At 37.9% G+C, this 21,965-nt stretch overlaps 1 protein-coding gene across 1 annotated transcript in view; it reads right to left on the bottom strand.

The window, feature by feature from the left end:
* The window catches only part of LOC114633475 (maltase-glucoamylase, intestinal-like), a gene marked incomplete at its 5' end in the record, with an annotated part of 54,923 nt that extends 33,026 nt beyond the window's left edge, over positions 1-21,897 (bottom strand). Inside the window, 19 exons of the mRNA XM_028782035.1 lie at positions 3,664-3,720; positions 4,490-4,574; positions 5,169-5,317; positions 5,711-5,827; positions 5,919-5,953; positions 6,071-6,204; positions 6,985-7,123; positions 8,194-8,281; positions 8,952-9,086; positions 12,876-12,938; positions 13,187-13,297; positions 13,544-13,672; positions 14,925-15,050; positions 16,222-16,334; positions 17,285-17,381; positions 17,596-17,764; positions 19,158-19,309; positions 21,218-21,418; positions 21,745-21,897. Coding sequence (XP_028637868.1) covers positions 3,664-3,720; positions 4,490-4,574; positions 5,169-5,317; positions 5,711-5,827; positions 5,919-5,953; positions 6,071-6,204; positions 6,985-7,123; positions 8,194-8,281; positions 8,952-9,086; positions 12,876-12,938; positions 13,187-13,297; positions 13,544-13,672; positions 14,925-15,050; positions 16,222-16,334; positions 17,285-17,381; positions 17,596-17,764; positions 19,158-19,309; positions 21,218-21,418; positions 21,745-21,897 — 2,253 coding nt within the window. The remainder of the gene's footprint in view (positions 1-3,663; positions 3,721-4,489; positions 4,575-5,168; positions 5,318-5,710; positions 5,828-5,918; positions 5,954-6,070; positions 6,205-6,984; positions 7,124-8,193; positions 8,282-8,951; positions 9,087-12,875; positions 12,939-13,186; positions 13,298-13,543; positions 13,673-14,924; positions 15,051-16,221; positions 16,335-17,284; positions 17,382-17,595; positions 17,765-19,157; positions 19,310-21,217; positions 21,419-21,744) is intronic.
* Positions 21,898-21,965: the final 68 nt, after the last annotated feature.

Consider the following 21,965-nt stretch of genomic DNA (forward strand, 5'->3'; position numbering starts at 1 on the left):
ATACAATACAATACAATACAATACAATACAATACAATACAATACAATACAATACAATACAATACAATGCAATACAATACAATACAAAAGAAACCTGATATGACATTATGATACAAGGAACCTCCAAAGATGCTGTTGTGTCCATTTTCTGTGGGCCATCTACTGCTGGACATACAGCCTCCCCTAAAGAGTAATTTGTTTCCCTAGTGAGCCTCCCTTGGAGAAAACTACTTTTTCATTTGAGAAGAATTAGCAAAGATAGCTTCTGAGTTAGGAATTAAGGAATATGTCCACCGATGCTTTCAGCTCTAATATACATTGGTAAGTGCAGGCACCATTAACAATTAGCTTAGAAAGTTCTTTTTTATTATGCTGTTCTATAATGTGTGTGTGTCTTTCTCTGTGTACATGTGTCAGTGTATAAATATGTGTATTGTAAATATGTGCTCTTATGTGTACACGTATGTATATGGCAATATATCAGTGGTTCTTAACCTACCTAATGCTGCGACTCTTTAATTTCCTCGTGATATGGTGACCTCCAGCTATAAAGTGTTTTTTGTTGTTATTTTATAACTATAATTTTGCCACTGTTGTAAATCATAAGGTAAATATCTGTGTTTTCTGATGGTCTTAGGTGACCCTGGTGAAAGGGTTGTTTGACCTCCCCTAAAGGGGTCTTCACCTACAGGTTGTAAACTGCTGCTATATATTGTTGGAAGCCATCTAGCAAAGGCTAAATGTTTGCAAGTACATTTTCTAGAGATGGCCCAGTGTTTTGTAAGGCTGTAATGGGTGATCTCTAAGAATACAAGGTCTGTAGACACTTCATCCCAGGATTGCTTCTTGCTTCTGATATGCCTTTCCTGTCACTATTACATAGTCTAATGATTTCTGAGCATCAGCCTATCCTATTGGGCAGATTTTCTGTAGATCAATATGAAGATACACTCTCATGTAGTAACACTGTGTAGACAAATTGATGCTTTCATAATCCCTAATAAGGATTTTATAAAATTCCTAAAATTATACAAGTAATTTTGAGCCCTCTAAACACTGCAAATAAAGCTCTGTAAATCTTAATCTGTCACGGGCTAATTGCACTAGAGTAAGAAAGCAGGCTTGGGACAAATTTACAATAAGGAAAAATAGTCCTTCTAGGTTAGCTGTGAGGTAACTAACCAGATAGCTACTATCTGGTAACTAAAGTCATAATGAAAGTGCAAGGACAAAAAATAAAATATCGACTGGTTTATCTATACAAAACTTGAAAATAATAAGACACCAGGCAGATGATTTGTCCAAGACCTGCTGACTTGTGACATAAAAGTTACTCCTTTGTAGAATAAGAACTGGAAAACTCAATCCGCCAAAAAAATGCACAGCTGACAGTTGAGTTAACACTTTTCTTGGAGTAGAATGAAACAGTCCAAGAATGTGGATATTGACACATTCTCCATAAATGTTCTTTTTACAGTATATTCATTCTAGAGTTATTTTGTTTGTTTGTTTTCCTTCTTTTGGACCTTGATCAATAACTGCCATGTTATTTTGCTTTGTATTTCTATAGGTAGCTGCACACAGTTCAGTAAAAATAATGCTGCTATCAAGCTGCTATAATGTTGCTTCAATATGCAAATATTGAAGTATAATAGTTTGACTATATCACAGTGTTGTAGCAGCCTCTTGGTTTTTCCTCTTCACTCCTTTTTCTTTTTTAAACTTATAAAGTCACCTTTTTTTTTAAGTCTTCAATGATGAGAGCAATATTAAGGAGACATTGCTATCTAATTTTTAATCTTTTTAAAATAAAAAGTTCCTATGTTCAGTAGCATGGTTGATGCTATTGTTTAGCCTTCCTTCTATATCATACATTGGCTTGGAATGTTCACAGTTCTGCGTGTGTGGCAGCAGAAGATAACCCCACATTCTACATTGCTACTGTTTTGTATGAAATAAATTGGTAAAGATTGACACTAAAAAAAAGTTACTGCTTAAAACTTATACTGCTATAGACTTATGGCTCTAAATGATAAATAATGAACATTCAGTCAAGTACCAGTCTTAGTTGAAAGACATGGAAACATTTCTGCTGTAACGCTTTGTCATTTTCCTGAACTATTGTCTTGAACTTGCTCTGAACTTATGGAACATGTGATCAATTACTCTGAGAAAGTATAAGAAGATCTAAGAATGACAAAAAAAATGATGGTGCAGCTTTCTTCCGCTTCATTTAGAGTGAATGAGTGTTTTATTCTGCATGCAGGAATTTTCCCTCTTCCTTCTTTCCTTCTTTCTTTCTCTTCTTTTGTTTCTGATTCACAAAGACTTAAATAGCTCCAAGCTTCTTGCCTAGCCAGTGAGACGGCCTGTGAGCCAAAGAGAAAAGATCCCCAGCAACTAAAACTTCTTTACTTAATCCCTTGCTACTAACAGCAGGAGTTAATTGCCAAAAACCAGTGGTATGTAGCAACAGAATAATAATAAACCAGCAGCTTTTAGCCATAAAAAGATCATCAGTCTTTGGCCTTTATCCAATGGTGTGTCTCACCTCAGCAACTGTACCACTAAATGCTGGGGCTACACTTCAGCATTATATGAATGTTTGTATGAGCATTAGTGTGTGTGTATGTTTGAGATCATGTGTCTGTGTGTGTTTGTATGTGTACATGTGTGTACATGGCTGTATGTGAACTGTACATGTAAATTACTCTCTCTCTCTCTCTCTCTCTCTCTCTCTCTCCTTTCTTCCCTCCCTCCCTGTGTGTTTTTGTGGGTGTGTGCACACGTGTGTGCATGCACAAGCAGGCCTGACTGCTCTAGTCATCATCCCCTCCACTTTGACTGTTTGTTGTTTGTTTGTTTGTTTGTTTGTTTTGAGACAAGGTCTGTCACTGAACTTGGAGATACTGATTGGCTAGACTGGCTAAATCCTCTTATCTCTGCCTCTCTATCAATAAGAAAAGTTATGTAATAAATGTCCTGACCTACAGCTTTCTGTAAAAGCTGTACAGCTTTTGGTACAACTATAGGACTTTAAAAAGTTTATGTATCTGTTTTCACAGTGCAACATGTCATTTGAGACAACTTGAACTCTTGATCCATGGCCATTGCCACCCATACTTGGCCCCAAATAAATGACTTCATATTCTGTTTTGAAATAATATCTGTGTTTTTCATTGACAGTACCATATCTCCCCTGTCTTAGCTAATCATGTGGAGCAATTCTTTGAGCATCTGTGCAACAGCAGCAGACACTTAGAAATACAGAAGGAAAAAGGTCTCTATAAGGACGAACTCATGTAAACATAAATGTGATTGAACATCACACTATTAAGTGCTTTGTGCTGTCAGAAAGAGAGATTTTTATTGTGTTCACCACGTAGCTAACAATGATGTAAGCAAAGATATGCTTACATCAAGCCAGGTACAAGATGAGAAGATTACATGATTCTTTATACCTCTTCTCTAAACGAGTGACTAGCGCTTTCCTGATATAGATAGGGAGTGAGAAAATTTAGCTCACAGGGGTTGAGTGATTCCTACCAGACAACAGCAGGTGATTTCCAGAGTCAGAATTTGTTATGTTGTCTTATGAATCTGTCATGATCAAAGACGTTGAACTCTAACACTGCCAGGTTTTATAAACATTTAGCAAACTTACCGTGTAATAGTCATACCAGAGGGCTTTGGGGAAATATGCACTGATGTTTCGGGCATTCTGAAATTAAACACAGACCAGGTATGGATGTTGCCATCTGAGACAGAGTAAGCAACTTGCAGTGTACCCTTGCATAAAATGGTAGAACTAAAATCGGATACAGTAACCCCAACTTCCTAAATATCACTGATGCTGAGAACTCCTGTATTCTTCCCCAAATTCCAAGTGTGAAAATGGCCCAGAAAAAACTAGAACCTTCACTAAAGCCCTTTGGGGAACAGGAACTCAAAAAAATGAACACCTCATGCTTGAAGACTTATCCATCATTTCTCTCAGGACACAATACCCAAGGTTAGGTATAAAGCAGAAAAAAAATCTGCAGGTTCAAAAGTATTTCAAGGTGGTTTAATTAGCTTTCCTTTTTAGTTAAGTGCTTACCTAGATACAGAAAGTGTAAAGAAATGACTCTTGCTGTATGTGTAACTACATAAAGAAGTAAGTAAAGTACCACCCAGGCACAAGGTGGCACATAGTGCTGCAAGCAGCTCTGAGCACTTTGGCTAAACATGACAGAGGCTATAAAGAATCCTAGAAAGGCTACTTCCCATACATGACTCTACACGTTTCATTTTAATAAGTGGGAAAATAATCATGTTTAAATAAACTATGGAACAATATTCCCCTTGACTGATATAAAGGAGGACTTGAGGGCAGAAAACTCAAGACACAGAATTCTACTCTGAAGAACATCTCACACCTCACTTCCTTCACCATATTTCCTAAGCCTAGCAGTTGGGATCCTCCAGTTCCCAGAGGCCTCCATACTCACAAGTTCCAGCACAGGGCTGACTAGGAAGGCTGGACCCAGCAGGAACTGTTTGTCTATATTCCAGGTCTCTCTGTCTGACACAAACCTGGAAAGGAAATTGAAGGTGTCACAGTCAGATCTCAGTAGAAATTTGGCTTAATGCCTTGAAGAAATGGTCAAGTCAAAACCCATGTCAGAGACTCTTATGTGTTCTCTGCCTCCTGTACTTTCTGTTCAGCTAATGAAGACTGCATACCCCACATCATCCCCTTTGTTCTGATTCTAGAACCTCAAAATTTGTTGAGAAATGTGTTCATGGACAAACTATTTCTTCACTATGGCATATTTTCAATGCAAACATGGTTTTTGTTCTTAAATCTTTACTAGAATACTCATGGAGGTAACCAGAACAAGTAATGGACTAGAAATATATAACAAACTAAAAGTAAAGGAAATCATATAAAGAAAAAATAATGCTATAGAATGGTGGATCTTTTCTATTTTTTTTTAATTCAATAGCTGGCCTTTTATTCAAGACCTGTGGTAAGCAGAGCACAGAAGCACTGATAAAGTATGAGCTCCATTAGGACATGACTGATGAATGAGAATCACAGCTTCAGAGTTAAAGAACTGTTTTAATCAACTCCTACCAAGAGGTTAAGCACATTGCCTATTAACAGAAATCTATCTCAACACTTACTCATGGAGAAGAGGCCGCACAACTGTGCTGCCCTCCTTATGGGCTTTGTACATCAAGGTGTAGAGATACGGTAACAGTGTGTATCTGGTCTCCAGCACACTTCTGGAAATATCCTCAAAGTTTTTATCCCAGGATACAGGGTCTTGTCTCTAAAGCAGAAGGAGTAAAGTTTTTAAAGCCCACCCAACACACCTAAGAATTTAAGGTCATCAAGGACATATGTAAACTATATATAACATCTATAAAGTATGTACTAAAGAAAATTATAGATAGGACTTCTATATAATTTTTCATAAACTTGGAAACATTAGCAAATTTCTCTTTTAAAAAAAACACCAATATATCCTATATGAGCTATAATGGAAATTAGTCCCTAAGCAAAAAGAATAATCAAAATAATATTAAAGACTGTGGTTTACAGGAAAGGAATTAATGGATTTACAGATGTCCTCAGATAACACAGACAGCAAGTATGCACTCAGAAACTGAGATAGCATATATATTTCTATGACATAATATAGACTGGAAAGTAGATATAGTACCCTGGTCCCAATGGTGTTGTGGTTCCTGGAGAAGGGGTAAAAGGCACCCAGCTGCATCCAGCGAACACACATCTCATACTGAGCATCTTGAAAGAATCCACAGATGTCTGACCCGGTCTGAAATAACATGGAACAAAGTAAGCTCTTGGTGTTTTCTAGGAGACACTGTCATCTTCCTAAGGAGGAGGAGCATGTAAAGGACACTTACATAGGATATGCCAAAGAGGCTGAACTCCATCATGCCTGCAGTGAGAGATGCAGCAGAGTCAGAACAGGACATCCTCTGCCTCCTCCTCCACCTTCACCAAGAATACTACTCCCATCCCTGCCTGCAGAAGCCCCTGGGCACAGCCCACACACCAATGATGGATTTCCCCAGCTGGTCCCAGGCAGCTGTGTTGTCTCCCAGCCAGTGTCCTCCCCAGCGTCCAGAAGAGGGGAATGTGGAGCGGGAGATGACGATCCCTCTCTCTCCTGTCACCTCCTGCACAGCTCTGGTTGAGGAAACAAGGAGAAAAATTGATGACAGAGCAGGGGAAGATCGGCCATAGAGCTTCCTCCCCAGAATCCTTGCACTTAAAATATCTTGAAAAAAATCTTTCCTGTATGACGACAAGGAATATAGAAATATGACCCAGTAGAGGAGGATTGGCTACCTGATAGGGATAAAAACAGCAGTAAGGACTCTTTAAACAGTTCCTTTCAAACTATCTTATCATGTTACAAAGTCATTGGCTTGCCACCAAGTACTAAGCAGTTACAGGATCTGGCTACTTATTCTCCCATACTTGACTACTAATATTTGAGAAAGAATACGGTAAATCCTATTAGGATTTATCTTAAGATATTTATTTTTCTTATGGCTTACATTGTGAGTATGCTAGCTACTTGAACTAAAGGCCCATTGACTATCCAATATGGGTGGCCAAAGACAAACAAACACCTAAAGAGGCAAAAATTCAATTTCAACATAAGGAAGCAAGGTTTCTGGCGCTCAGTTACCTGTTTTTCTCTTTTAACCAGTGATACCATAGTACTGACTACACTGCACAATGACTTACAGTGTACCTATGGCTATGCTCAAGAGGACTACTGATTTCCTCACAGAGATGTCTCCAAAACTCCAAAGATGTTGCTTAACAAAGAAGAATTGCTCCATGATTTTTACAATTGCAGTATACTTACCCTTACAGTGGGAAACAAATGAAAATGTAGAGATGCTACAACCCCCATCACAGAAGTAGGGCCAAGAGGAGAAACAGAGAGTCACTCACTCGTAGGTGGGTCTAGTCTGTGACCACCCATACAGGCTGTGCACATCATAGTGCCGCACCCGGGTGCCATCTGGAAGGATCTGCTCACTCTCCATGCACAGGGTCTTGCTGCTCAGGCCTCTGTTCCTGCTTTCCAAATCTAAGGAAAGATTTAAGACAGTGAAAGACAGTTCTTCTTCTTCTCACTCCTGACCTCTTATTAGTGATATGATCTGTAGAACTTAAAATAAATTTGATTTCCAACTGGGCACCCTCTCCTGACCATGATCAACTCAGAACAGTGCTCTGAGCCAAGGTGCAATAAGCATTAAAGTGCTCTCAATTGCTGATTTTTCTAAGAAGGAAAAGGAGGTTTAAAAACAGAGTTTTCATTTATTTGACAATAGAGTAGGCTTTGGCCACAGTTGGAAATACAAATCATTTATTATTGTTAACACACCACAATGTAGCTTGTGATATCTGCCTCTTTATATACACTCAACTGTAGAAAAGTGATATTTAGAAAAATTGTGTAAGCTTTGAGATATCTTATACCTCAAAGAAACTAAAATTTGAGGAACTGCCATAAACACAAATAAAACCAAAGAGTCAATTGTCTCCATGATAAAGGGAAGGATTTTTTTCCTACCCATTGGTAACAAAGAAAATACAGGTAGACACATTATCAAAGTTGATAACTAAGACATCTTACAGTGAGAAGCCTTTGAAGACATTGCTACATTTGAGAACCATCTGGAAAAATTTGAGAAATCTGTCCAGTGTCTCCTGGGTCTTGCCACACAGAATTAGATACAGTGCTTCCTATACTTAAGTTGAGACTCATTAATTTACAGCCCCTATGAGAATGTACCCTTGGTGCCAGGTAACCCTTGCTGGCAAGGGAAACCATTGCTTGCTTGGTTTATGCACAGAGGACAGTGTAGGTCAAATTTATATACAGTAAGAGCTCAGTATCATGGCACTATTTAGAAATTAACCTGCATGTATATATTTTGATGAGACCATCACACAGTCCCTAAAATGTGCTAGCCTAAGAAGGAAAGGTTGATTGTGGGGATGTTAGTTTCCTGCCTTCCCAGAAATCCTGCCTTCTTAATAAAGTACAACTGCTCTTCAGCTCCTGTCATTCCTCAATGTCATTTGTGGTGACAGGCAACATTTACTCCAGATAATGGCCCCTAACAGGAAGAGAAAGAGCAACATCCTTACATGGCATGTAGGGAGGACGGTTGAGAGTAGCATCACTGCAGCCTGAAGGAACTGCTCCATTCACAAAGCTGGAAGGTTCATTCATGTCCTACAAACGTCAGAAACATTGTTTCCATTTAAATACAATCATGGCATATAAATTCAGAGTCAATGAAATGGCAAATAGAGTATTAAACACCGAGTAATCTTTGGATATCTGCATAGGGAAAATCATCAAAGGCTGGGGAATCTAGCTATAAAGAGTAATCTCTGTAAGAAAAGTTTTCCTGAGGCAGAGAACAGGAGCTTCAGGTAAAAGACCAGCTGTGGAGAGGATCAAGGCAGCTCCACACCTGATTAGAGGGAGTGCAGTGTGACATATGTAAAGCCTCGTATGAATATTATTCTGTTAATATATTAAGAAACACACAGGTAGATGGACTGGAAAGATCTCTCGATGCTTAAAATCACTTGTTGCTTTTGTTGGGTTCCCAGTACCAACATGATGGCTCACAACCATCTATAACTTCAGTTCCTGTTTGAGATATTACACCTTCATAAGCACTAAGCACACACAAATGTACATACATACATGTAATCAGAACAGTATATACATGATTTGCAGACATACCCATAGACAAAATATTCATACAAACGAAATAAATAAATATGTTTTTAAGAAAATTAAAAGAGATTTTTTTAAACCTTTAAAAAAATAAACATACAAACACAACTCCCCTACACTTCATCCAAGTAAGCACACACGCACACACACTTACAATCCACAGGCCGTCAAACTTCAAGCTCTTTTCTGGTTCCTCTGTGTTCGTGTAGAGTTCTTGGATCTCCTGCTTCCACCATGTGGCAGTTGAATTCCGGAAAAAGTCTGGGAAGGCCACATAAGCTCGGTATTGCTATAAAATAAGAAAACTTGGTTATTTGTCATGAGTGATTACATTAGGAAGCAGAATACACTTAATGTGAACATGGCTCATGCAGCCTTATACTGCCTGGTCGAAGATAATGAGAGTAAAAGCAACTCTATAGCAGATAGGTGGAACAGGATTATCTTGGAAAAGCATATAAGGCAAGAAAGCATAAAATACCATCTACATAGAATCTGAGAAGTATCCAGGAAATTCCCCCTTACATTTCTATAGGAATGGAAGTGATCAACACCCTATACTCATTAAGTCATGCTATCTACCCCATCCCGATTGTCCATCATTTCTTAAGGACTGATGAGATAAGGTAGAAGTCCTGTGAGACATTAGCGAAAAGTCAGGTATCTGGTGATGAGTATCAGGCTGGTATCAGGAAGCCTTCCCATTGGGAGAGAAGTTGAAAAAAGATTGCATGTTGTGATTTTGCACCAACTAGTATGACTCTCTGTTTGCTCTGATTTCCAAACCAGAAGAAGCCTTCAGTTACATGTAACATATAGTGGGAGGACTAAAGGCTTCCATTTTAGTTTATCTTTCTATACCCTAAAATTATGAAAACGGTGTCTACATCTTATATGAAAAATGGGTTCAATGTATCACTCCTTAACTGCATTTTACAGGTTTTAGAAGCAAAGATCTTGTCTTATGTTTTCGAGTTGAACTTTGCATTCTCTACTGTGTTTAACAGAATTAGAGAAAATAAGAGATAAATAGTCATTCACGCTCTCCCTGCTTGTGGATGTATGCCCCTCAGCAAGAGAAATGAGCCAGAGAAATCTGTATGCTTCCCCCTGCTATTTATTGTCAACATTTTGGTTGGTGTGCCTTCTTTATGTCCTTGACAGAACGTCAAACATCAAGGAGCAAAAGAACGGCATGGTAGAGAGTAGCAGAAAGACTTGGCTGAGTCATTTCACGGTGCTTACACAAACGAGCAAACAGTCTATTAAGGAAGAACCTATACACCAAGAGAAAGCCCAAGAGAAGATGTTGAAGAACAGATCAGAAATAGTTCAGCATGCATTGCTGCTTTACCAGAGAGGCACAGTGAATCATAATGGTACTATATACTATATAGGACTTGTAGAATTTCTTTTAGTATAAAAATAGAAGTAGAAATCATGAAGCACCTAACAAAGAGAACCTTGCCCAGAAACAGAGATCCAGTTTACATTAAGCCAGAGACATGAGCTTTTGAAAAAGTTACATGGAGTATCACGATATACAACATTACCAGCTACATCTGAGTGAGAATGGAATTTGCTATAGGATGTATCATTTTTGCACTTCATATTGTAGACAGGCATCTACATATGCATCTTTTTAACTAGCTCAACACACATACCACATGCTATATACTACTTTGTTTGTTCTGAGTTAACTTTTAACCTGTTGGACACATGGGAGGCTCAGCTGGGAGTATGTGAACCCTGCCATACACAGAAAGACAACAATGAGTAAACCAGAGAAGCTGACTAGCTGACTTTTTGTCAGAGGCATAAGAGATGGAATTTCTGACTGCTTTTGTTTCTATTCCCTAATGATATGTCTGCTGGAGATGAGAAAAGAAGACAGATTGTGTGGAGGTTAATTTTCTGCATTTCTGGATCACCTGCTTTCTAAATAAAGTGTAGCTATTAGATGCAGAGTTCCTGAGTCTTCTTATTGGCTTATCTGCTGATAGGCAACATTAACTCTAGATTTCCAGTCTTACGTCTAGTCATTTTCCTGGAGGAGGTGGAGGCCCAATTTCTTTAATGGCAAGGGGGAGGACAGTTGAAAATAGCATCATTGCAGCCAGAAGAAGCTGCCCATTCATAAAATCAGTAAAGATAGGAACTACATGACCCATTTAAAAGAACTTGGTATGTTAAGGTGTTCACATGGGATACCTGCCCCACCAACTGCAAGTTATGTTCTTTAATAACTGATGGAGAGACTGAGAAGCTCTGTGCTCTGCTTAAATCCCCACAAAGTAATAAATGATACATTGAAGATAGATGATATGTGGATAAAGATTCCATAAATCAATAGATGATAGATAAATAGATAGATAGATGATAGATAGATAGGTAGATAGATAGATGGATAGATAGATAGATAGATAGATAGATAGATGATAGATAAACTGATAGACACATAGACAGACAGACAGACAGACAGACAGACATATAGATAAACAGATAGATAGGAAGATAATACTTACACAATAGCAAAAAGGCAACAACCTTGACCCGAATCTGACGCATTTTGAGTGGTATTTGAAACCTGACCAAATCAGTTTCTATTTCTTCTACTTTATATACTACCAGAAAATAAAGATACATATTTCAATACCTAAGCAACATGATCATAAGCATTGGTATTGCGGTTTGCTTGCAGAGGCCCAGAAATCAATGGCAGTGATCAGTGCATCACTCTCCTGTGCTGTTTTCTGTTCTTAGTAGTATACATCAGTTGTGCCCACCCTGAGCACTTTTCCCTAGCCTGTGGAGTTCTACAGAATATTTTTCTTCTGTACTAGAACTATCTGTTCTAAGAATGAATTCCTTTACATAAGGCATGAATATTGGGCATAATTTATGCCAGTTCACTTTTTAGGAACTATAGCCTTTCTCCTCTATTCCTGAACACTGTCTAGAATATGACATTGTAAAAAAAAAAAAAAAATCCCCAGACGGCCCTTGGTGATGGTCCTCTGAATGTCTAATGCTGGATCTCATAATGGCCATGTTTGTGACCAGTTCAATGAATATATTTATCTAATTAAATCTTGAAAGTTATAGTTTCAAAACCACAGTTTATACCATTCATTGACCACACAGAGAGCAGCTGCGTCCACTCATCAACCTGAAATAGGTGTCCAAATAATGGGGCCTTCTCTCTGACTTCCAAGCTACACTAGGAAAGGTGAACAGGATTCACATGCCTTGATGTAATCCCTGTCTACAGAGACGTCTCTTCTGGAGAGAAAAGCAAGGAGTCCAGACTTGTCACTGACTCTCCACAAAACCTTTTCCTGCTCTTAGAACACTGAGCACATCCATTATAACCACAATTGACAGCAGAGAAATGATCCGCAACCCTGCATTGGGTGAACAGAGCTAAATGCTTCTAAACAACAAAAGCTTACTGATAATCGTGAAAAATTGCAATTCAAGAAGCAGATGATACTTAGAATCATCATAAAGAAAAATAATTATGCCCGCTAGAGAGCAATGTACAATACGAGGCAATAGTGACATGGTAAAAGCCATGATGGGGAGAACAAACGCACATGAATCACGTGGGATTCATAATTATGAAGGGGTAGAAGGGTGTCTATGGTCATAAGGCATGCAGTAAAATAGTCAAACACTATACAGAATGCACATCCTATCTACAAATGATATCTAAAGAAACAAAACACCTTAATTCAGAGAAAAACATCATTCTTAGAGTTGTCAACCAATTGAAAGTCTATGAGCCTCTGGATTCTGACAAGTTTGCATCTGAAATCACAATTGCACTATGATACATAACCCAAGTATTTTGAGTCTTCAATCTAAATAACAATACTGATATGACAGTACAAAGTGAGACATGAATTTGAAACAGAGAGTATATGTAAGATCATCATGAAACAAATGTCAGGAAGGATTATCCATGTTCTCAGTGTATATTCAAGCCATATCCACTGACATATATGGGAATTTCAAGTGTTCTTGCTGCTACTTTCAAAAAACCCTGATTGACTCAGCATCCACAAGAACATTTTACCTCTACTTGAATGTCCCAGTCCAGAGAAGAGTTCACAACAATATCAGGGTAATCGGGCCAGACCTGTGATGAAAAAAAAATGATCAACAGAAATATCCCAAGCTATTTCTCATACACTGAATTTCTTGGTTATGAGAGAAGGATCCAAGCAAAAGTGGAGTCTATAAACCCCTTAACTGTTAACAATAATCATCAAATAATGATTTTAAAATGAATAACAGAAACTCAGAGAGCAAAAGGAAGTAGTAAAAACATATTTATAAACACACTAACAGGGTGTCTAGCACAGGATGAAGATTGCTAGCTCTTACCTTTCCCCAGACAATGTCTCCATTATTGGGATATCTGATGAAGACGTCATTTGCCAAACCATTAGTGAAGGCAGGATAAGGCTGTGTTTCATTGCCCGAAATGGCTGGGTCCTGCAATCAGAGCACAAAGCATGTTTGAAAACTTAAGCAAGAACCATAATCAATAGGAAAAAAAAGTAGAATTTTGAGAGGGTCTCTGGTTCCTTCTAAATGATAGACTTTCTGTAAACTCAATAAGTACACTTTTCATATGTCATTTCTCTACTAACAATGTGGGCAAACATATAGTATCAAGGAATCCCTGCACAACCCCACCCATTGTCCCATTCACAGCCACACATTCACACAGGGACTAACCAGAATAAGGATGACCCGCATCCCATCATCCTTCATGCGATGGATCAGGGCTGGTAACCCAAGGAACTTGGGGCTGAGCTTGAAGTCCAGCTGTCTCTCCATGTAGTCAATGTCTGAGTACTGCACATCCTTGGATGATACAAGGAAGACTGGCTGATGGTGGAACCAGTCCAGGCTCCAGCAGTCAGCACTGCTTGTGTCTGGATATTTCAATCTATGACATATCATGGCTTTGCATTTTGGGATATTAATCAATTTTTCAAAATTATACTCAGAAACAAAAAATAAATTCATTTCAATATCAACACAAAATATAAGCATCAATGCATACCTTTAGGACTGTTATGAAAAGTAAAAACAGATAAAATCACTGTAGAAGAAAGTCCTTTGATTTTCTCTATGTGTGTCTCCTGAAATCGGTCATATATGTTTATAGAAAATAATGTCAAATAGACAGTCCTAAGTTGATATGAATCATAAGTCTACTAAAACCCAAAAATAAAAACAAAACAATCATTACTGTAGAGGGCCCAATATTGGAGATGATCAAATACAGAACTTGGATTGAGATGTTTTATTACAACAGTGGTTCTCAACCTTCCTAATGCTGCAGCTCTTTAATATAGTTCTTCATGTTGTAGTGACCCGCAAACATAAAATTATTTATAGTGTTATTTCCTAACTTTAATTTTTCCACTTCTGTAAGTCATAATGTAAATATTTGTATTTTCCAATGGTACTAGGTAACCTTCATGAAAAGGTACTTCAACCTCCAAAGGGGTACAACCCAACCGTTTGAGAACCACTGTATTACAGGAAGTATGCTGCACTAATACAATATTGAACAATAAATGAAAGGCAAGCACAAAATGTCACAAGATGATTTGTGATTTTTGGACCTCTGATTTTAAAATACATGTGATTGATTCTGTCTGTGATTCCATTGGAAACCCAATACAACATTCCATCACGGAGCAAACTAGAAGCTCAAGACTGGCTCAGGGAGCATTGTGCTGTGCTGGACTCAAGAAAGAAATTCTTGTCTGGAATGAGCTCACTGGGTTTGGATTAGTGTTCTTAGTTAAACAAAACTAGAATAGGAGCAGCATTTTATTATCATGTCAGTTAGCATGTTATACTTATGTATCTTCAAGTCATTCCTTTAAAGGAAGCACAGGAATGCCTGATACAGGAGACAGCACCCACGAACCAGTCTTAACTTCTCATTGTTAGTCTGAGCAACCAGTGCTATGAGGATCATGGTCTCCTCTGAATCAATGTAGAAGATCTAGGCTCAGTGTGATATGACATGAGAAAGCACAATGTGTCACTTAAAACCACACTTAAATCAGACAACTAAATCTCTAACATATGCACTTACATAGGGGATCTGCTTAGCCACCATCTCATCATACAAGTTGGCGATCTCAGCATCATTCTCATATCCATAGCGACACAGCTGGAATCCCAGGGACCAGTAAGGTACCATCACGGGCCGACCAATCAGCTAGAAAACAGACAGAATGTTAGAACTTTAGAGGAGAATCTGGATGAAAGTTGGATATCAAATCAGAATATTATACCCAAATTTAGACAGCAAATTCAAATCCAGAGAGAAAGAAATGGGATGGGGAGGGGGGCAAATCAGATCTCCCTGGACACACTGCAGAAGACTTCTTAAAGGACACATTACAGGAATTCTGAAAAACCTGACTTTATTCACATTGATTATATATATATAATTTAGACATTAAAAACACAACACAGAGGTACATAGCTAACTTAGAATGTAGTCTGTAAGTCTTGATGATTGTGTGAACTTGGACAGGTATGTGACATTTCTATGCTTGTTCCTTTACCTGTGAATTAGAGCTAATAACAGGATCAATCTCAGATTTTGACTAAGTAACAGTATGCATGACACACTACCATGTGCTTTAAAAATAGATGCAGTGGATATTTCATTCATGTATGTTGATATGGTAACTAACAATGTTATTGTTCCCTGTGGCCATGACTCACACCACCACTGCCAATACAATCATCATCTCTATCAACACACTATAACCATCATGACAATGTCCTATGTAATCTTTGCTGTCATATCTCCCATTGCTATAACAGACATAATCATCATCACCAACACCATGACTACCAAAACTATCTTCACATCTAGCACTGCCATCACTAACGTAAACATGATTATTACACTCTACCCAATATCTACTTTACTACAACCACTTTCCTTACTGCATGATCTATTTACATCCCAACCATTTATTTCTCCATAACAGTCACTATCCTCATGATCACCGTCACCAATAACATTACCACTATCCTCAATACCATCATCCCTAATCACACCATCAACATCACCACTACCATAGCTCTACTACACCATGGCTCCATCACACTACCATAGCGCCACCTATCCCCACAACTAGTCACTACAAATATTCTGCTACTCTGCAATCAGTGGAGAAAGCATGATTTTAATATTGGTAGGAATATATTTAATCTCCATTATTCCATACTATATCTTCCTCTGAGAAAGAACAATCAATTCAGATACCCTATGATAGTCACATTATATGGCAATCCTGTGCAGCAGAGTTGGAACACATTATGAGTGTATGTATACACACACAGTCATAAGTCATAAATAAATTTCTTCCTACCTCTGTGTATTGCTGAGTAACAATCTCTGGAGTTGGGCCCAAGAACACATAGAAGTCCAGAATGCCCCCTGTGGTTCGGTATGTCAGGGCAGGCAGAGGCTGGAAGGTCACATCTGAAAACAAAAGAAAATGGCATCATGCTGAAATCCTGTATGTTGAGAGCATTGACCATGGAATCCCCACCTTCTCTCTCTTCTATCATGACATATGGCCAACAGATATTTTGAAGTAGGTCAACACGGTATTAAAGAAGTTAAATGAAAGCTTTCACTAGCATCATTGCACTGAGGTTTGATCTTTTGCTATGTATTGTAATGATAAATACTGGTCCCCAAGGTCTGGTTTCCTTCCCCTAAGGATGAGAAGATCCTCACATATACCAGTGATGCAATGTACCTTAGCTTCTTAGTTTAAAACTATTGTTTGAATAAAGATACCTAAAGCCTAAATCTGTGCAGAAGAAGGGCAGGTGTTGTTTCAGTTCCCAAGCTTGAGGTCTGAGGCAGAGACCAGAAAAGGAGAGAGAGAAGTTAAAGAGAGAAAAGGATGTCATAGGTTAAAGGGTCATGAGAACTGGCCATGAGAGCTGGACACTTGGATTAAAAGTGTCCCAGTGTTACATCTGGCAAGTCTTCTCTCAGGGTTATTTGGAGGGAAGTAGACCAAATAATCATAAAATGTTGATATTTGCTCATCTTAAGTATTGATTAAAGAATTATAAATATAAACTTATATTTATATATGAAATATATAAACATATTAATATAAACTATATTAAATATAATAAACTTCGAGAATGATAAATATAAAAGTTTATGTCATTTATCTGAGAACTAAAGTAGATGCAGTAGAAACCCCTGATTAATATTAAATATTTACTACAACAGCATTGTAATTAAAAGCTCAGCAAATTACATACAAATTAAATCTATATAAAGGATCAAAAAGAAGGAAAACTGATACGAAAAAGACTAAGTTGATCTTTCGACAGCTAAGTCAGAGACATTCTAAAGAAATTGAGAAATGGTTAGCACACAATAAGAGGACACAGGTGTCATCCTACCCATGGCATTGCTATTCATCAGGAGGACTCCATGGGCATTGCCATCCTCCTCCAGTCCCATGTAGTAAGGGTGGACACCATAAGAATTCTTCTTATACTGAGAGCCATAATGAGAAAAAAAAGGATGTTAGGAGATTTGTTCATGAGAAAGAAACTGCACAGAAATTTGAATTCTAATTTGAGTTAAGAAGATGAAAAATATGTCCATTTGGCTAAAAGTAGAAGGGAATGATTAATAGACATCTGTAAAGACAAAACACAACACACAGAGAATGGATGGAGGAGACAGAACAGGGACCACACACACTTACCCCTGGAGGTTCATCCCTGGAAAACATGCCCCACGTATGCCAGTTCAGGTCTATCTTGAAGGTTGTGTGCTCAGTTTCTCCAAAGCCATAGATGTATGTGGAGGGCAGGCGGTTGGAGATGCGAATGAACATGTCATTGAAAGTGAAGCCAAGGACCTGAGAGTCCCAGCTGCAGAAATGGAAAGGAATATTTGAAAAAGAATAAAAATAAGATCAGCTTCCAAGTGATTTGTAACAGCTGGCTTTGTAAAGGCCACAGAATTCTTTATTTTCATCCGTAAGTACCATAGTCCCTTAAAAAAAAATACTGCAAGTCTCATAGATTAAACTAACCACAATTATGCCTACTAACACACTTTCACCCCTCCTTTTTCTTCTACACTGTATCATTATGTCTCTTTAGGGTTGTCCACAGAAACAAATCCACTCACTTTATCACCCTCCTTTATCAAACTCCCCATGCCTTCAGCTCTTGACCTCTAATGGATCACTTTCTACATGTACGAAGGCCTGGGATATGAGCACCTCACACCACCTCACAGTCTTGCTCTCATACTGCTCACTTCTCATGGGAGACTCCCATGGAGACTTCAAAGCTGTTCCTGTTCTAAAGCCTACTTAGCATCCGAGCTTTACCTCCCTCCTTCATTCTCTTAGTTACATCATTGAGATCTCTCTATAATAATTGATAAATTCCTTCCAACTCATGACTTATATCATTCTATCACAAATTTTTCTTTTTCAAGAACTCTCTGTGGGACATCTAACCTAGGTTTTATTTCACACATCACCTCTTCCTCAGACAGACAAACTCAGATCAAAGCAACTAAAATAAGCACATAGTGTGATTTCCCTTCTTTTTCTAGCAAAGCAATTGTCACTGTATCAAATTCCTCTTTACAGAGTAATTTAAAATTTAGAAGGAATGGTACACATTTCTAGAAACACAAATACAGAACAACATTTAATGCAGTAAGAGAATTAAGTAAATATTTGTTCAATGAATACCCTCAAACATATAACTATGTCAGCAATCACTCTTAGAATTTTAAAGATTCTCTCTAGGACAGAACACATTTCCTTATTGTAGTAGTTAGACTGAGGTATCCCCTATCATAATTTCAGGCATTGTAGTACTTGGTCCCCTGTGAGTCACTATTTGTGGACTACTGAGAGGTGTGACCTTACTGGAGGAAGTGTGTTAGTGGAGAAAGTCTTTGGGAGTTCAAGACTCACACCATTCCATGTTAGCTTTCTTTTCCTGTTTGTAGTTCAAGATGTAAACTCTCAACTTTCCTGCTGCCATCTCTTCCTGTCTCCATTTCATCATCACAGTGTCTAACTCTCTGAAGCTATGAACTCAAACTCTTTTAAAGATTCTCTTGATTGTGGGTTTGTTTATCTGTTTGTTTGTTTTCTCACAGCCATGGAAAGTAACTGATCTATCATAGATTTGAACATAGGCAGAATGATGCTTTCACTCAAATGTCCTCAAGGACAATAGAGCTAGTGAGGAATATTTAGAAGAACAGTAACACAGACTCAGACCAGGAACCACTTACATTACAGTGCCTGTACTCTTCCGGCGAATTTGAATCCCAAATGGATTCTCCTTGATGAGGACATCATATAGACGGTCTTCAGTGCTTGATGGAGCACTGGGGATGTTCAGAGGGACTGGGACTTCATACCGACTGTGGTTGGGATCATAGATCTAAGCCAGAAGAAATCATTTTATATAAAGAACAACATATACAATTACTTTATAATGTAGCAACCTGACAGTGATAACAATTAACAATATTACACTATACAATTCAAAATGTCATATGAATTTTTAATTACTACCTCACAAAATATTAGAGGATTGAAACACCAGATATACTTAAGTATACTGAACTAATCACTGCCTAACATACAAAGCTGTAAAAGCATGGAATCAATAGTGAAAATATTTACAGTTACTAGTCATTTAAAAACAACACTTTGCAGAAGCATAGTAATCTAGAGATGAATAACTCAACACAGTCTTAGCATGTTGGACAGAGATTGAATCTTTTATTTTTTTGTCTTCTGTAACTTCACAATTCAAGGCTTAATCAATCTACCTGTGTACAATGTCCAATGTCAACTTGGTTTGAGTCAAGTCTCATTATTATGGATTCTAGAACATTTTATCCATTTCAACATTGTGGTTAACATGAAAAACTCATTCTGATAATTGCTGTGGCATTTATAAACATATGGTATATATTTTTTATATGAGTGTACAAATATGTGGACATGTAAATTATGCATTTAAAACAAATGAACTTTTTAGGATTTAAAAAACATGCTGAAATTGTAATTTAAGGCTGAGTAATTAAGAGTAAAAGTTCATTTGTTGATATAATAGTAAATAACAGAAATAGGAACTGAATATGTCAAGATTATTGGCATGAAAATCAGATGAATAATTGCAATTAAGTAAAAAGAATCACTATACTTGAAGAATATGAGCTAACATAAATAATGTAAAAGGACTTAGTGATTGCAGAGAAGGAAATGCTGAGAAGCCACTAAGGTGATTTCATGGAAAAAATTCAGGATGAATCTTAAAAGCCTTTCATCAGAAAACCAAACACAAAAAAATGAGAGGAAACAGTTCTGGTAAAGAAACGATAAACACAAAGACTCAGAGTGTTAGTATTTTCTCAGAAAGCCAACCATGGTGAAGAGAGCTACTGTACAGCTAAATGGTTAGTGGGGAGGAGTTGAGGCTGCACACCCAACCAACTTCTTTCTGATGAGGCTACACACATAAAATAAATCATAGTAGTAGCATAGAGCTCAAGTCCAGATGGAGCTCAGATTCTCAGGGCTCCTTTAAGGCAAGGGCTCTCTGTCTTGATCACTGACCTATATGCTCCCAACAGCATTGGATAACTCACTATGTACCAGCCTGTGTGGGATTCCAATCCTACCATGGTGGAAGAGAAATCCATTTCTAGGAGTTGCTCACAATTTAATAAGGAAACAAGCAGCAGGATAGCTAGTCAATCTCTACTTCCTTGGTTCAATTAACTCATGGAAGGAAAAGCAAACACTTTCATGAGTATTTCAAAGATGTCTCCAATTATTTTCTTAAAAATTATACTCCTCCTCTTATACTTTCAATCACAAATCTGCTCAGTTTTCTCATTTCAGTTAACACCACTACCATCCATAGAAATACATGCAATTTAGCAACATGCTAGTGATTTCTTGGGCATATTCCATTTGGACTCAATAGAAATAACTGAGATGATCTCAAGGTCGGAAATCCATCCACTGTTCCCCATCTCCTTTCTTATTCCAAAACAAACTCAGCCACAACTGTCCTGTCTTCCTACTAGCCTCATCTGCTTGCTCCCATGTGTTCTCTTACAACCATTTCCCTTAGACACAGAGATTTCCTCAATTTGAAATTAGGAGAGGTGTCTTTATTGTACCGGATATCTAATTGATCTCATTACTCAGGTGATAGTCTACAGTATTTTGCTATGAAAATGAAACATTTTGTAGAATTTTGTAACACAAAGTAGCAAAGAAAACTAGAACTGGAGAAGCCCTGTTCCCATCTGATAGCATACTCTATGTTTACCTTAAACTGCAGCATTTCATTCTTGTGGTAGGTCACTTTCAATTGGAGTTGATTCACAGGTGTAGAGGGGAAGGCATTGCTATAAGAAGAAGCCTTCAAGGTGATGTCAGCTGTGGCCCCATGTGAGTCATACTGAATGTTGCTGACTGAGTACAGCTCATTAGCAAAGTAGCAATGAGGGACCCCAGGAGTGTTGGATACCTGAAAAATAAAGTCAGCATCTTATATCAGCAGACATATGGAGTTATCAAATAGAGTTAGAAGAGACAAATTATCTGGAGAGAAAGCCATAGATACATTCATTCATATCTGTAGCATTTACATCAGCATGAATTTAAATTCCTGGTCTCAAAACAACATAGTAAATACATCCCACTCTTACCCATCCCACTCTTCAACCTAAACAATGTTTATATGAAGCCTTTCTGTCGATTTAAATAAACCCATGGGTACAGGGCTGTAATAAAGACATTGTAGATTGTATTTCAAGGGCTTTCAGTTTACATGAACATCTTCAACATGGTTACCTCCCAGATGCAGCCACGGGCAGTGCAGTTTGCCTCAGAAACACCATGCTCATCTGGATAGCAGTCTATCCTTTCCTCGTCCCTTGTAAAGAAGCCCCACTCAACTTTATATGGTTCTCCCAGCATGAGATGGATATTTGTGATGGTGGCAACCTGAAATCATGAAAATTCATCCTCAGTACAAAAGCCTTGCTAGACCTGAATCTTTTAACAGAAATTAA

This window comes from Grammomys surdaster, unplaced genomic scaffold (assembly GCF_004785775.1).
Source record: "Grammomys surdaster isolate TR1022 unplaced genomic scaffold, NIH_TR_1.0 681, whole genome shotgun sequence".
NCBI lineage: Eukaryota > Metazoa > Chordata > Mammalia > Rodentia > Muridae > Grammomys > Grammomys surdaster.